Below are 16,689 nucleotides of genomic sequence, written 5' to 3' on the forward strand. Positions count from 1 at the left end.
CTCTCTCCTCCTCTGGTCCCTCTCTCCTCCTCTGGTCCCTCTCCCCTCCTCTGGTCCCTCTCCCCTCATGCCTCCTTGGGTCCCGCTCCCCTCATGCCTCCTCTGGTCCCTCTCCTCTCCTCCACTCCATTTCCCCTGACACCACCTCCGCTCCCTCTCCCCTCACACTCCCTCTGGTCCCTCTCCCCTCACACCCCTTCCGATCCCTCTCCTCTCACACCTCCTCTGGTACCTCTCCCCTCTTCTGCTTCCTCTCCCCTCATGCCTCCTCCGCTCCCTCTCCCATCATGCCTCCTCCGCTCCATCTCCCCTCATGCCTCTCCCACTCCATTCACGCCTCCTACGCTCCCTCTCCCCTCACACCCCCTCCAATCCTTCTCCCCTCACACCCCCTCCGATTCCTCTCACCTCCTCTGGTCCCTCTCCCCTTCTCTGGTCCCTCTCCCCTCACGCCTCCTCTGCTCCCTCTCCCCTCATGCCTCCTTTGCTCCCTATTCCATTGCGCCTTCTTGGTTCCCTCTCCCATCACGCCTCCTCCGCTCCCTCTTCTGTCATACCTCCTTTGCTCCCTCTCCCCTCGCCCTCCTTCTGCTCCCTCTCTCCTCGCCCTCGTCCTCCTTTACCTCTCCCCTGTTCTCCCCTCGCCCTCCCCTCTGCTCCCTCTCCCCTTGCCCCCCCCTCTGCTCCCTCTCCTATGGGAATGGAGACTCCCTGTCCTTGCACATAGTCCATAATCTTTCAACCCCCGGGTCATTGGGTTCTCTCACTGACATTTTCCATCTTTCTCTCTTTGCTGCTTCTCCCCTGGCTTGGGGCAGCGCTCACGTCACCCTCTAACAGCTGCTGCCATGTCCTATGAGGCCTATGCTGGGGCTGTGCCTGTCTGCCACTTTCTGCCCAAGGCCCAATGTCCACGTGCGTTATTTATAAAATCCGCGTGTGGCGCCCGCAGGGAGATCCGTGCGTCTTGCTGCCCATAGGGATGCATTAGTATCTGTAGAGCAGCTAAAAGCATGCGGATTGGATTTCTTCCTGGTGTGCGGGTCGCATGCACGGGAAGAAATCGTAGCATGCTCCATTTTCCTGCGGGTCTCCCGTACAGACGGCTCCCATTACTTCCATTAAACCTGTGGAGGCCGTCCGTATCCGTGGCACAGCCGCAGCTGTTTGTGTGCTGTGCCACAGATACGCGGGAGAGCAGAAGGTTTAAAAAGAGAAAAGCTGTGCACGGCGCATTCGCGACACGCTGCCGGCCAGAAGAAAGCAGATCCGGCCTGCGCAGAGGAGAGCCCCGCAGCGTCCGGAGAATTAAGAAAAATGTATTTTCCCTCTCCATGGCCGCAGGCACGCACGGATTCCACTTCGGGATACAGCAAGTGGACATGAGGCCTAAGGGCCTGGGACTGGAGCGGTGATGCAGCTCGAGCCCTTATAGCTGCAGGGCACTAACATGTGAGTCGGATGCCCATCAGGTTTGTATGGGGTGGGCTTAGCTGCACTGGGCTATTTTGTCCGAGACAATCTTGGCTGGCATGCTGGGAGTCGGATGGAACCCGTTGTGGTCAATGGAGTCCATCTGCTTCCACTCGGATCTGGTGGTTCCCATATTTTTGTTGTTCAGCTGCAAGGACTGAACCAAACAATGGAAATCAGCCGGAGACGGCCGCCCAAGTGTGAATGTGCAGGTGTGTGGGGTACGGCTCTATCTGACCTCCTTACTGCTGACTTCTGTATTTATCACTTTACTATCAATATTTCAAATAATGTTTCCATAATCTGGTTACAATGTTGCATCTTCATATCACTTCCTGTCTGCAGGAATTCCCTTGTTTGTAAACTCACCACTTCTTCTTCTGTTATGGCAGATGAAGCTGAGGAGAAGCATAGTTTCCAGGTGTCCATCTCAGGACGTTCAGTGGAAGTCACCTGTCCTAAGGCTGGACCTCTGCAGAAAGACCGTAAAGACGTGGGGACGGAAAACAGTGGACTGCAATACACCCTGCGGAATTACTCCTCCGGAGACAATGGGCTGTACTCGTGTGGCAGCGACTACCTCTACCTGCACGCCTATGGTGAGCGCAAAAAGTATCCCTGAAATATTAAAGCAACTGGGCGAATAATATTAAAACTGACATGTTGGAACGCAGTGGGCGGGGCTTACCTGTGTCACTGACCGGTTCGGCTGCCGATGCCAGCCCCATTGGAAGCAATGGCCGAGATCGCAAAAAGAATGGACATGCTGCGATTTTGTTTTCGTGCTGCATCGCAAGCGTTAAAACATCGCACACGTGGGTGGAGCCATTGGCTTTAAAATTTAGGGATTTCTCGCAGCCTCGCAGCGCTGGGAAATCATGTGACTTCATCGCCAGTATGAAGGCGCCCAAAGGATAGGTCATCAGTTACAATACACTGGAATACACCTTTAAGTCCCTGATTGCTCCTTGCTACTAGTTGCTGCTTTTTATCGGTTTTATCACCTTCCTGTTAAACAATTGTTGGTCCTTAATGACGGCGCTGACTAGGGGAGGAATTTATAAAGACCGCCACTTCATACGCCAGTGTGAATATGAGCCCTGCTGGAATAAGTTGTGCTAAATGTCATCTAGGGGCTCGTTGCCACCAATATTACGCCTCTCTTAGGGCTTCTGTCTCTGCTGGTTTTGGAGCAGAATGGGATGGAAACACTTATGTTTTATTGCCTCATTTATTTTAATGGGTTTTCGGAAAACAGAAAGATCTTCGTTTGCTTTGTTCGGTTTCCATTTTTTTGGGTAAATCAAACTTTATTAAGGGAAAACTGCAAGTAGATTTACAGAAAGTTGTAACAATGGAATATATGTGAAGTGATGACATAGTAGTACCGCATGTCAGGGGTCCACCGGAAACTATGCTAGCAAACCTTTTCCCTCACACCTCCTCTGGTCCCTTTCTCCTCCTCTGGTCCCTTTCTCCTCCTCTGGTCCCTTTCTCCTCCCCTGGTCCCTCTCCCCTCCTCTGGTCCCTCTCCCCTCACGCCTCCTTGGGTCCCGCTCCCCTCACGCCTCCTCTGGTCCCTCTCCTCCGCTCCCTTTCCCTTGACACCACCTCCGCTCCCTCTCCCCTCACACTCCCTCTGGTCCCTCTCCCCTCACACCCCTTCCGATCCCTCTCCCCTCACACCTCCTCTGGTACCTCTCCCCTCTTCTGCTTCCTCTCCCCTCATGCCTCCTCTGCTCCCTCTCCCATCATGCCTCCTCCGCTCCCTCTCCCCTCATGCCTCCTCCGCTCCCACTCCTTTCACGCCTCCTACGCTCCCTCTCCCCTCACGTCTTCTACGGTCCCTCTCCCTCTCCCCTCCTATGCTCCCTCTCCCCTCACACCCCCTTCAATCCTTCTCCCCTCACACCCCCTCCGATTCCTCTCCCCTCACACCTCCTCTGGTCCCTCTCCCCTTCTCTGGTCCCTCTCCCCTCACGCCTCCTCTGCTCCCTCTCCCCTCATGCCTCCTTTGCTCCCTATTCCATCGCGCCTTCTCGGTTCCCTCTCCCATCACACCTTCTCCCCTCCCTTCTCTGTCACACCTCCTTTGCTCCCTCTCCCCTCGCCCTCCTTCTGCTTCCTCTCTCCTCGCCCCCCATTCTCCTCTACCTCTCCCCTGATCTCCCCTCACCCCCCCCCCCCTCTGCTCCCTCTCCCCTCATGCCTCCTTTGCTCCCTATTCCATCGCGCCTTCTCGGTTCCCTCTCCCGTCACGCCTCCTCTGCTCCCTCTCCCATCACGCCTCCTCCGCTCCCTCTTCTGTCACACCTCCTTTGCTCCCTCTCTCCTCGCCCCCCGTCCTCCTGTACCTCTCCCTTGTGCTCCCCTTGCCCTCCCCTCTGCTCTCTCTCCCCTTGCCCCCACCTTTGCTTCCTCTCCCCTCGCCCTCCCTCTGCTACCTCTCCCCTGACCCTCCTTCTGCTCCCTCTCTCCTCACCCCTCCTCTGCTCCCTCTCCCCAGTGGTTATCTCCCATCTCACCACTATATTCAACCTCTCTCTGACCTCTGGCATCTTTCCCTCTTCCTTCAAGCACGCCAACCCCCACTGCTAAAGAAACTGACTCTTGACGCAATTGGTGCTGCCAACTACTGACCCATCTCCAACCTCCCCTTCATCACCAAACTACTAGAATGCCTAGTTTACTCCGACCTTGTAAGCTATCTATCAGAGCACTTTTCCTCGACCCCCTACAGTCTGGATTCCGACCCCTACACTCAGCAGAAACTGCCCTGACCAACATGTCAAATGACCTCTTGACAGCCAAATCGAGGGGTGATTACTCCCTATTGATCCTCCTCGATCTCTCTGCAGTGTTTGACACTGTCGACCACAAACTCCTCCTCAGTATGCTACGCTCCATCGGCCTAAAGGACACTGCTCTCTCCTGGTTCTCCTCCTATCTGACCACTCATTCAGTGTCTCCTTTGCTAGCTCTACCTCCCTTCCCCTTCCCCTTGCTGTTCGGGTCCCCCCAGGTTCAGTCCTCAGCCCCGTTCTCTTCCCCTTGCTGTTAGGCTCCCCAAGGGCTCGGTCTTTGGCTCCCTCCTCTTTCCCTTGCTGTTCAGATCCCCAGGGCTTGGTCCTCGGCCCCCTCTTCTACTCTTCCCCTTGATGTTGGGGTCCCCCAGGGCTTGGTCCTTGGCCCCGTGCCCTCCTCTTCCCCTTGTGGTTGGGCTCTCCCAGGGCTCAGTCCTCAGTCCCCTCCTCTACTCTTCCCCTTGATGTTGGGGTCCCCCAGGGCTCGGTCCTCGGCCCCCTCCCCTCTTCTTCCCCTTGCTCTTAGGGTCCCCCAGGGCTCGGCCCTCGGCCCCCTCCTGTTCTCCATCTACACAGCCCCCATTGGACATCTCTATGCTGACGTCACCCAGTTATACACCTCTTCCCGTGACATCACAGCGCCAGTCCTCCAGAGCGCCACAGACAGTCTGTCTGCTGTCTATGACATTATGTTCTCTCTGCCTAAAACTGAACCTCTCAAAAACTGACCTACTGGTGTTCCCGCCCTCTACTAACTGACCTCATCCTGACATCTCCATCTCAGTGTGTAGCACCATGACGCCCATGCGACCCCGATCTCTCCTTTACCCCCCACATCCAATCTGTGGCCCAAACATGTGAGCTGCACCTCAAGAACACAGCAAGAATCTGCCCTTTTCTCACCGCGGAGGCGCTATAAACATTCACTGTCGCCCTCATCCACTTCCGGCTGAATTGTTACAACCCGCTGCTGATCGCCCCCCACACCAGACTCTCCCCCTCCAATCCATCCTGAATGTGGCAGCCGGCTCATTTTCCTGTCCAGCCGCTACTCGGACGCCTCTGTCCTGTGCCACTCACTGCCCGGCTGCCCGTTAAATACAGAATACATTTCACACTCACCACCCTCTTCTATAAAGCACTCCACAGCACCATGCCGCTCCACATTGTATCCCTCATCCACAGCAGTGCAATGCCCTACATTGTATCCCTCATCCACAGCACCATGACATCCTACATTGTGTCCCTCATCCACCACTCCGCCCTACATTGTATCCCTCATCCACAGCAGTGCAATGCCCTACATTGTATCCCTCATCCACAGCACCATGACATCCTACATTGTGTCCCTCATCCACAGCACCGCCCTACATTGTATCCCTCATCCACAGCACTGAGCTGCCCCACATTGTATCCATCATCCACAGCACCGCACCGCCCTACATTGTATCCCTCATCTACAACACCGCGCCACCCTACATTGTATCCCTCATCCACAGCACCATGACATCCTACATTGTGTCCCTCATCCACCACTCCGCCCTACATTGTATCGCTCATCCACAGCACCGCCCTACATTGTATCCCTCATCCACAGCACCATGACATCCTACATTGTGTCCCTCATCCACCACTCCGCCCTACATTGTATCCCTCATCCACAGCACCGCACCGCCCTACATTGTATCCCTCATCCACAGCACCATGACATCCTACATTGTGTCCCTCATCCACCACTCCGCCCTACATTGTATCGCTCATCCACAGCACCGCCCTACATTGTATCCCTCATCCACAGCACTGAGCCGCCCCACATTGTATCCATCATCCACAGCACCGCGCTGCCCTACATTGTATCCCTCATCTACAACACCGTGCCACCCTACATTGTATCCCTCATCCACAGCACCGCGACACCCTACATTGTATCCCTCATCCATCGTGCCTCCCTACATGGTTTCCCTCCTCCATTGCACCACCCTACGTTGTATCCCTTATCCAAAGCACCGCACGGCCGTACATTGTATCTCTCACCCACAACACCGCCCTACATTGTACCCCTCATCCACAGCACCGCCCTACATTGTATCCCTCATCCACAGCACTGAGCCGCCCCACATTGTATCCATCATCCACAGCACCGCCCTACATTGTATCCCTCATCCACAGCACCGCCCTACATTGTATCCCTCATCCACAGCACCGCCCTACATTGTATCCCTCATCCACAGCACTACGCCGCCCTACATTGTATCCCTCATCCACAGCACCGCCCTACGTTGCCTCCCTCATCCACAGCACCGCCCTACATTGTATCCCTCATCCATAGCTTCGGGCTGCCCTACATTGTATCCATCATCTACAGCACTGCACCGCCCTACATTGTATCCCTCTTCCACAGCACAGCGCTGCCCTACATTGTATCCCTCATCCACAGCACCGCGACGCCCTACATTTTATAACTCGTCCATCGCACCTCCCTACATTGTATCCCTCATCCATCGCGCCTCGCTACATTGTATCCCTCATCCACCGCGCCGCCCTACATTGTATCCCTCATCCACAGCACCGCGCCGCCCTATGTTGTATCCCTCATCCACAGCTCTGTGCCACCCTACATTGTATCTCTCACCCACAGCACCGCCCTACATTGTATCCCTCATCCACAGCACCGCCCTACATTGTCTCCCTCAACCACAGCACCACGCGGCCCTACATTGTACCCCTCATCCACAGCACTGCACCGCCCTACATTGTATCCCTCAGCCACAGCACCATGACATCCTACATTGTGTCCCTCATCCACCACTCCGCCCTACATTGTATCCCTCATCCACAGCACCGCACCGCCCTACATTGTATCCCTCATCCACAGCACCATGACATCCTACATTGTGTCCCTCATCCACTACTCCGCCCTACATTGTATCGCTCATCCACAGCACCGCCCTACATTGTATCCCTCATCCACAGCACTGAGCCGCCCCACATTGTATCCATCATCCACAGCACCGCGCTGCCCTACATTGTATCCCTCATCTACAACACCGCGCCACCCTACATTGTATCCCTCATCCACAGCACCGCGACACCCTACATTGTATCCCTCATCCATCGTGCCTCCCTACATGGTTTCCCTCCTCCATTGCACCACCCTACGTTGTATCCCTTATCCAAAGCACCGCACGGCCGTACATTGTATCTCTCACCCACAACACCGCCCTACATTGTACCCCTCATCCACAGCACCGCCCTACATTGTATCCCTCATCCACAGCACTGAGCCGCCCCACATTGTATCCATCATCCACAGCACCGCCCTACATTGTATCCCTCATCCACAGCACCGCCCTACATTGTATCCCTCATCCACAGCACCGCCCTACATTGTATCCCTCATCCACAGCACTACGCCGCCCTACATTGTATCCCTCATCCACAGCACCGCCCTACGTTGCCTCCCTCATCCACAGCACCGCCCTACATTGTATCCCTCATCCATAGCTTCGGGCTGCCCTACATTGTATCCATCATCTACAGCACTGCACCGCCCTACATTGTATCCCTCTTCCACAGCACAGCGCTGCCCTACATTGTATCCCTCATCCACAGCACCGCGACGCCCTACATTTTATAACTCGTCCATCGCACCTCCCTACATTGTATCCCTCATCCATCGCGCCTCGCTACATTGTATCCCTCATCCACCGCGCCGCCCTACATTGTATCCCTCATCCACAGCACCGCGCCGCCCTATGTTGTATCCCTCATCCACAGCTCTGTGCCACCCTACATTGTATCTCTCACCCACAGCACCGCCCTACATTGTATCCCTCATCCACAGCACCGCCCTACATTGTCTCCCTCAACCACAGCACCACGCGGCCCTACATTGTACCCCTCATCCACAGCACTGCACCGCCCTACATTGTATCCCTCAGCCACAGCACCGCGCCGCCCTACATTGTATCCCTCATCCACAGCACCACGCTGCCCTACATTGTATCCCTCATCCACAGCACCGCGCTGCCCTACATTGTATCCCTCATCCACCACTCCTCCCTACATTGTATGCTTCATCCACAACACCGTGCCACCCTATATTGTATTCCTCATCCACAGCACCGCCCTACATTGTATCCCTCATCCACAGCACCGACCTACATTGTATAACTCATCCACAGCACAGCGGCACCCTACATTGTATCCCTCATCCACAGCACTATGCTGCCCTACATTGTATCCCTCATCCACAGCACCGTGCCGCCCTACATTGTATCCCTCATCCACAGCACCGCACCGCCCTACATTGTATCCCTCATCCACAGCACAGCGCTGCCCTACATTGTATCCCTCATCCACAGCACAGCGCTGCCCTACATTGTATCCCTCATCCACAGCACCCCGCCACCCTACATTGTATCCCTCATCCACAGCACCGCACGGCCCTACATTGTATCCCTCATCCACAGCACCGCCCCGCCCTACATTGTATCCCTCATCCACAGCACCGCCCCGCCCTACATTGTATCCCTCATGCACAGCACCGCACCGCCCTACATTGTATGTTTCATCCACAACACCGTGCCACCCTACATTGTATCCCTCATCCACAGTACCGCCCTACATTGTATCCCTTATCCACAGCACCGCACCACCCTACATTGTATCCCTCATCCACAGCACCGCCCTACATTGTATCTCCCATCCACAGCACCGCACCGCCCTACATTGTATCCCTCATCCACAGCACCGCGCCGCCCTACATTCTATCCCTCATCCACAGCACCGCGCCACCCTACATTGTATCCCTCATCCACAGTACCGCCCTACATTGTATCCCTCATCCACAGCACTGCCCCACCCTAGATTGTATCCCTCATCCACAGCACCGCACCGCCCTACATTGTATCTCCCATCCATAGTGTGCTGGATTACGGTTTTCTCCAGCAGGCTTTGGGGTATTTTGTCGCTTCCAAATTGAGTATTGTGTGCACACATCGTCGACCAGAATCAGACACAAATGCTGGTCTAAAACCGGGAGAGTCTCTACAATGTGTAGAGGCTCAGGCTTTTTATTATAACACATGACAACCACCCTTCAATGGGCGTGCAACAGATTACATCAGTAACATATAGGATTCTCATTTGTCGGATCATATAGAATCCCCCACCTCTCTGCCCACCCCCTTCCAAGTGGTGAGGTAGTATGGACTTTGTCTTCTTTAGCATGCAGACAGCCTTAAGGAATTCTGTGTAGTTGACAAATCATTTGTTTAACTAGCTGAAGTCAGCTCCGTGTATAAGCAAGTCTTATCAACATGTGCTCAGGCTGAAGCAATTCCTTTGTTGTAGAAGTTTCAGGATGGGAGTGGAAGGGGGCTAGGTAAACACTCAGTGTTAAACACAGGATATACACGACACTATGGCCCTTTAACTCTTAGAGGCTGGTTGTGCAATTCTATGTACTTAGAGCAAATACTATGATTAGATTGTGTGTGTGTCCTTTAAACTCCTTAGAGCTTAGAGTCATTACAACAGCAAAATACATTTGGGTTATACAAATCGATAGACATTTTATAAATAATCATCATGTCTATCACAATAGCACCGCACCACCCTAGATTGTATCCCTCATCCACAGCACCGCGCCACCCTACATTGTATCCCTCATCCACAGCACCGCGCCGCCCTACATTGTATACCTCATCCACAGCACCGCACCGCCCTACATTGTATACCTCATCCACAGCACCGCGCCATCCTACATTGTATCCCTCATCCACAGCACCGCGCCACCCTACATTGTATCCCTCATCCACAGCACCGCACCGCCCTACATTCTATCCCTCATCCACAGCACCGCGCCACCCTACATTGTATACCTCATCCACAGCACCGCGCCGTCCCTACATTGTATCCCTCATCCACAGCACCGCGCTGCCCTACATTGTATCCCTCATCCACAGCACCGCCCCACCCTAGATTGTATCCCTCATCGATAGTACCATGCCACCGCGTGAGTTTTTGTTTACGCTGTCTGCGTAGGATTGTATTATCTAATGTAACCCTATGGCGGGCGGACATTCTGTGGGAAATGCCGCCGTGGAATTTCCTCCACGTGTGCATTTGGCCTAAATATGGTCTCCAGAAACGCTCCAGCCCAGTAATGAGACCCTTCAGTCCAGTATTCGCCGCTTTACGAGCTTCGGACTGAACTGGATTAACCCCTGAATAACGAGTTTAATGGGTCGTTCAATAGTGTCACAGATTCCTTTATACCAGAAAGAAAGACTTAAAGGGGCCAACACATCAGTCCCGTAGAACTCGTAGCTGAGACCCTCAGAAGTTACATGATGGTTCTTGGAGGGGGGGAAGCAAAAATAATTGGCAGGGGACAGACAGCAAAGCTGCGGAGCGTGCTGTACAAACATACGGAATCCTGCTCCCCTCCCCGGCTCCCCCGTCCCCCGCTGCGCTCTATTTCCTGCTGCAGCAGCAATGACATTCCAATAATCATTGGTTGCAGCAAGCAGGTGATTGGCTGCATTGCTCATGAGTCCCTGATGTTGGTGACATCATTGCCCCTGCAGCAGGAAGTAGAGAGAGCAGTGGGGGACGGGGGAGCGAGTGGGGGGACTATGACTTCTTATGTCTGTACAGTAGGCTGAGCAGCTCTGCTTGCCTGAGTAACCCCTTCACATGTGTGTCTACTAGCCCCAACCATCGGTCACGGGGTCTGTGGTGTTCTGTCCGCAGCCACTCCGTGCTTCATGACCTCCGGCTTTCATGTCCTCTAGGCTTCATTTTCTCTGGGCTTCATGATCTCTGTGTTTCGTGTCCTCCGGGCTGCGTGACCTCCATACTTCGTGTCCTCCAGGCTTTGTGTCTCCCGAGCTTCATGACCTCTGTGCTTTGTTTCCTCCAGGCTTCGTGTCCCCCGGGCTTCATGTCCCCCGGGCTTCGTGACCTCCGGCCTTCGTGTCCCCCTCTGCTTCATGTCCTCTGGGCTTTATGATCTCCAGGCTTCATGTCCTCCGGGCTTCGTGTCCCCTGGGCTTCATGTCCCCTGGGCTGCATGACTTCCGAGCTTCCTGTCTCCCAGGTTTCCTGACCCCCGGGCTTTGTGTCCCCTGGGCTTTGTGTCCCCAGGCTTTATGACCTCCGTGCTTTGTGTCCTACAGGCTTCATGTCCCCTGGGCTTCATGACCTCCGGGCTTTGTGTCCCCTGGGTTCATGACTTCCGGGCTTTGTGTCCCCTGGGCTTGTCCCCCGGGCTTCATGACCTCCGTGCTTTGTGTCCTTCAGGCTTCCTGTCCCCTGAGCTTCATGACTTCCGAGCTTCGTGTCCCCTGAGCTTCATGACTTCCAGGCTTCGTGTCCCCTGAGCTTCATGACCTCCGTGCTTTGTGTCCTCCTGGCTTCGTGTCCCCTGGGCTTCATGACTATGACTTCTGGGCTTCATGACTTTCGGGCTTCGTGTCCCCTGGGCTTCATGACTTCCAGGCTTCGTGTCCCCTGGGCTTCATGACTTCCGGGTTTTGTGTCCCCTGGGCTTCGTATCCCCTTCTGTTTCATGATCTCTAGGTTTCGTGTCCTCCAGGGTTCGTGACCTCCAGGCTTTGTGTCCTCCAGGCTTCATGACCTCCGGGTTTCGTGTCCCCTGGGCTTCATGACCTCCGGGCTTCGTGTCCCCTGGGCTTCATGACTTCTGGACTTTATGTCCCCCGGGCTTCCTGTCCCCTGGGCTTCATGACCTTTGGGCTTCCTGTCCCCTGGGCTTCATGACCTCTGGGCTTCGTGTCCCCTGGGCTTCATGACCCCCGTGCTTTGTGTCCTCCAGGCTTCGTGTCCCCTGGGCTTCATGACCTCCGTGCTTTGTGTCCTCCAGGCTATGTGTCCCCCGGGCTTCATGACCTCCGTGCTTTGTGTCCTCCAGGCTTCGTGTCCCCTGGGCATCATGACCTCCGGGCTTCGTGTCCCCTGGGCTTCATGACCCCCGTGCTTTGTGTCTTCCAGGCTTCGTGTCCCCTGAGCTTCATGACCTCCATGCTTTGTGTCCTCCAGGCTATATGTCCCCCGGGCTTCATGACCTCCGTGCTTTGTGTCCTCCAGGCTTCGTGTCCCCTGGGCATCATGACCTCCGGGCTTCGTGTCCCCTGGGCATCATGACCTCCGGGCTTCGTGTCCCCTGGGCTTCATGACCTCCGTGCTTTGTGTCCTCCAGGCTTCGTGTCCCCTTGGCATCATGACCTCCGGGCTTCGTGACCCCTGGGCTTCATGACCTTCATGCTTTGTGTCCCCTGGGCTTCATGTGTATGACTTGCGGGCTTCGTGTCCCCTGGGCATCATGACCTCCGGGCTTCGTGACCCCTGGGCTTCATGACCTTCATGCTTTGTGTCCCCTGGGCTTCATGTGTATGACTTCCGGGCTTTGTGTCCCCTGGGCTTCATGACTTCTGGGCTTCGTGTCTCCTGGGCTTCATGACCTCCGGGCTTCGTGTCTCCTGGGCTTCATGACCTCCGGGCTTCGTGTCCCCTGGGCTTTGTGACTTCCTGGCTTCGTGTCTCCCAGGCTTCATGACCCCTGGGCTTTGTGTCCTCCGCGCTTCGTGTCCCCCGGCTTTGTGTCCTCCGGGCTTCATGTCCTCCTCTCTCTTGCAGTATGTGATGCCTGCACTGAGGTCTCGCCCACTATGGTGGCTTGTGCTGTGATCGCCGACTGCCTGATCACCGTTGGAGTTTGCATTTTTGTCTACATGTTCTGCAAGAGAAAACCTGCTCAGGGCCGAGACGGCGGATTTACAGGAGGTCGCAAAAAAGGTACCCATGGGAATAGGCGTGAAAGGAAAGGACGTGTGTGGCGCTAATTCTGGATACACCGTGCGAATTATACCATTTATGTTATCACACAGGTAATAAGGAGCGTCCTCCACCGGTGCCCAACCCGGACTACGAGGTAAGGAGAGCGCCGAGCTGGCAACGTGGTGTCTACTATTTACATCTCAGCAGAACATGGCCGCCGCGGGGAAAACCGCTCTGTGGGAGGTGGCCAGCAGGACAGAAGCAGCCGAGCACGACGGGGCTGCGCCATTTCTGTAACTCCCATAGAAGTCAAAGGGAATCACACAAACAGTAACTTGTACCGTGGGAATCACAGAAACTGCGCAGCGAAGCCGGCTCAGCTGCGTCCAGAATCCCCAGCACCTCGCACAGCCGCGGCGGGGGCCACAACTCTAAATAACTAGGAGTCTGTTTGGCTTAAAGGGCTTGTCCAGCTGTAAACTACTGAGGTGTGTCCTTAGGCCGGGGTCACAGCAATTGACTTTCTATCCTGGCATTAGCCGGCATGAGATTTGCAAAAATCTCCACCACACGCTGCAGCCAAGCCCTGCTGAAATTGACATGCTGCGCGGAATTCAAAGACGCGGCATGTCAATTCTATCCCTGTTTCCGTGGTGAACCCGCTCCAAAACCCGCGGCCTGGCGTTTTTCCCGCGGAAATCTTGCAGTATTTCCGTGCGGTCATTCCGCGGGATTCCAGTCCCATGTGAGCCCAGCCTAAATGTCAATAGGAGAGCATCCCTCCTGATCAGCTGTTTGCACTTGTGCACTGTGCTAATTTCTGCAGGAAGCACACAGCTCTGTTCCAACTGCAGTGGCCAGATCTGTTATTGCAGGCTGTGTTCCCATTCTCTTCAATGATAACCTTGCCTGCAATACCAATCCTGGCCACTGCAATTGGAATGGAGCTGTGTGCTTCCTGCAGAAATCAGCTCCGGGCTCAACAGCACCTCCCAGTGAACGGTTGATCTGCTGGGGTCCTGGGCGATAGATCCCCGCTGATCTGCTATTGATCTATCCTAAGAATACGCCATCAACAGTATACAACTGGACAACCCCATCTAATGCAATATTAAAGTGGTATTCAGTGCGACAACATTGATCTGCCATCCCCTGGAGAGGTGTAAAACCGCAAAATGTCTCACAGTTTTTTGAACAAAAATCATGTTTGAAAAATTTCCACATTTTTAATGCCACAGAAATGGCGCAAATCGTTTACTAAATGCCTGCTCTGGGTATAACGGGCACAGCTGAGAACAGTCTCCATGTGACTCTTCTTCACTGCAGTTGTACTGGCGAGGGGGACGGTAAAACAGACCCATCTAACCAGTCAGGCACAGACCCATCTAACCAGTCGGGCACAGACCCATCTACCCAGTCAGGCACAGACCCATCTAACCAGTCGGGCACAGATCCATCTACCTGGTCGGGCACAGACCCATCTACCCAGTCAGGCACAGACCTATCTAACTGGATGGGCACAAACCCATCTAACCGGTCGGGCACAGACCCATCTACCCAGTCAGGCATAGACCTATCTAACCGGTCGGGCAGAGACCCATCTACCCAGTCGGGCACAGACCTATCTAACTGGACGGGCACAGACCCATCTACCCAGTTGGGCACAGACCTATCTAACTGGACGGGCACAGACCCATCTACCCAGTTGGGCACAGACCTATCTAACTGGATGGGCACAAACCCATCCAACCGGTCGGGCACAGACCCATCTACCCAGTCAGGCATAGACCTATCTAACCGGTCGGGCAGAGACCCATCTACCCAGTCGGGCACAGACCTATCTAACTGGACGGGCACAGACCCATCTACCCAGTTGGGCACAGACCTATCTAACTGGACGGGCACAGACCCATCTACCCAGTTGGGCACAGACCTATCTAACTGGACGGGCACAGACCCATCTACCCAGTCGAGCACAAACCCATCTCACCGGTTGGGCACAAACCCATCTACCCAGTCAGGCACAGACCCATCTAACCTCTATCGCCTATCGCAGTAGCAACAAGAGGTTGTCTGAGGTGCCGGGAGGACGGACGCAGCGAGGTTCAGTTGGCTGCGCTGTTTCCGTAATTTCCATCAGTCAATGACCGTTGTGCATCACAGTGAGCGCTGCGGTCTCCGTTCCTCGGGGCTCGCCGTGCTGCGCTGTCCGCCCAACTCCCATTGGCTTCCATAGGAGGTACAGAATCAGGGTAGCAAAGCCTACGCAGCTGTTTCTGTAATCTCAGCCGCTCCGAGCCACTGCCAGGACCGTGGGGGCCAAAACTAGAGATAAGTCGTGGGTGGTGGTGCAACGGATGGCGCCGCGGCGGAGAGGCGCAGACGGAGGCCGATCGCTTTTCTTTAAAACAAAAATAAACTTGACTGAGCAGCAATTTGAAATAGTTTCCGGCTCCACTGGAGGGCGCCGCACTCAATGCTGCGTAGGTTTTAACCAGCCTTCCATATTACCAAAAGGTCTCAGCTTTTGAAGTGGTGAGGACCTCCATCTTGCTGGTTGCTGCCCTTCTACATACTTGACTTCTGGAGGTCCGCGGCGCACGCTAACATCGCCGCTCCATGCACTGTAGGCGCCGCGTGCACGCAATACAGACCGGCATCTCTACGTACTCTCAGAGCTCCGCCCACATTCAAAATTGACACGGCGTACATCAAATGTATCACTCCCATATAACTGCACATAGCGCCCCCACAAGGGCCCTGCCGCAGCGCTGCATGTACAGCATTAACCCTCGCCTAACCAGAACACACATCACCTAGTCACAAGGTAAAGGTCCAATTGTCCCGTCCAGTGTGGCACACTCCGGCATTAGAGACCGCTCTCATATTTCGCCATCGCCTCTCTGGAAGGGAGTCTCCCTCTCCTCCTATGCGATCTGCGTCTTTTAGCCCCGAACATCAGGCCCTTTCCTCATCCGGCCTGTGCCACTTCCCACCACGGAGACCGGGCTCCAGTAACTTCTCAGTTTGCTGCCACCACGTCCTCTGCGGCATCTGGGGCGCCGCTATTGCCCGTGCTCTGCAGCTGCGTCTCTCATCTGCCTGGGCACAGCGCTAAGCCTTTTATATCCGTCTGCAGGGCGCCAAAACCTTTTCTGGGCTCAGATAGATGGGTTGGGCGCAGCCCAGCATTATTCCCTGCAGCGGGGGCATTCTCCTGGGTAATCTGCTAGCCGTGCCACCGGCTACATTACTAAGGGGGGAACGCCTTTCCCTTGGCCTCTGTGGGGCCACAACAAGTTGGTGCTGCCCAGCACTCTTTAACAGGTTGCCCTGCGCCCTTCTCTGCCTCCCTCCACAGCTGTGGCTCTGACCACTGTCTTCCCGCTCCCTATCTCGGACGGGTACCAAACTGGAGGGGGCGGGGCTTAGCACGTGGCGCTCCTGGACGCTTTGTACAGTGGCAGAGCCGCTGCTATGTGTTAGGAAGGTTGCAGTGCGCCTCACCGCTGGGACCTGCATCTGTCTCACCTATCTGACATTTATGACACATCCAGTGGATAGGCAGATGGAGGGAGGGATGAATGAAGGGACAGACGGACAGATA

General features: G+C 55.0%; 1 protein-coding gene across 2 annotated transcripts in view; it reads left to right on the forward strand.

The window, feature by feature from the left end:
- CD3E (CD3 epsilon subunit of T-cell receptor complex) overlaps window positions 1–16,689 on the forward strand; it is a 31,616-nt gene that overhangs the window by 11,376 nt on the left and 3,551 nt on the right. Inside the window, exons 3-5 of one of the 2 annotated variants that reach the window (XM_066606034.1) lie at window positions 1,862–2,072; window positions 12,942–13,100; window positions 13,193–13,236. In XM_066606034.1, coding sequence (XP_066462131.1) covers window positions 1,862–2,072; window positions 12,942–13,100; window positions 13,193–13,236 — 414 coding nt within the window. The remainder of the gene's footprint in view (window positions 1–1,861; window positions 2,073–12,941; window positions 13,101–13,192; window positions 13,237–16,689) is intronic. The other variant, XM_066606035.1, reaches the window with a different exon arrangement.

Source organism: Eleutherodactylus coqui, chromosome 6, assembly GCF_035609145.1.
Source record: "Eleutherodactylus coqui strain aEleCoq1 chromosome 6, aEleCoq1.hap1, whole genome shotgun sequence".
Classification (NCBI taxonomy): Eukaryota; Metazoa; Chordata; class Amphibia; order Anura; family Eleutherodactylidae; genus Eleutherodactylus; species Eleutherodactylus coqui.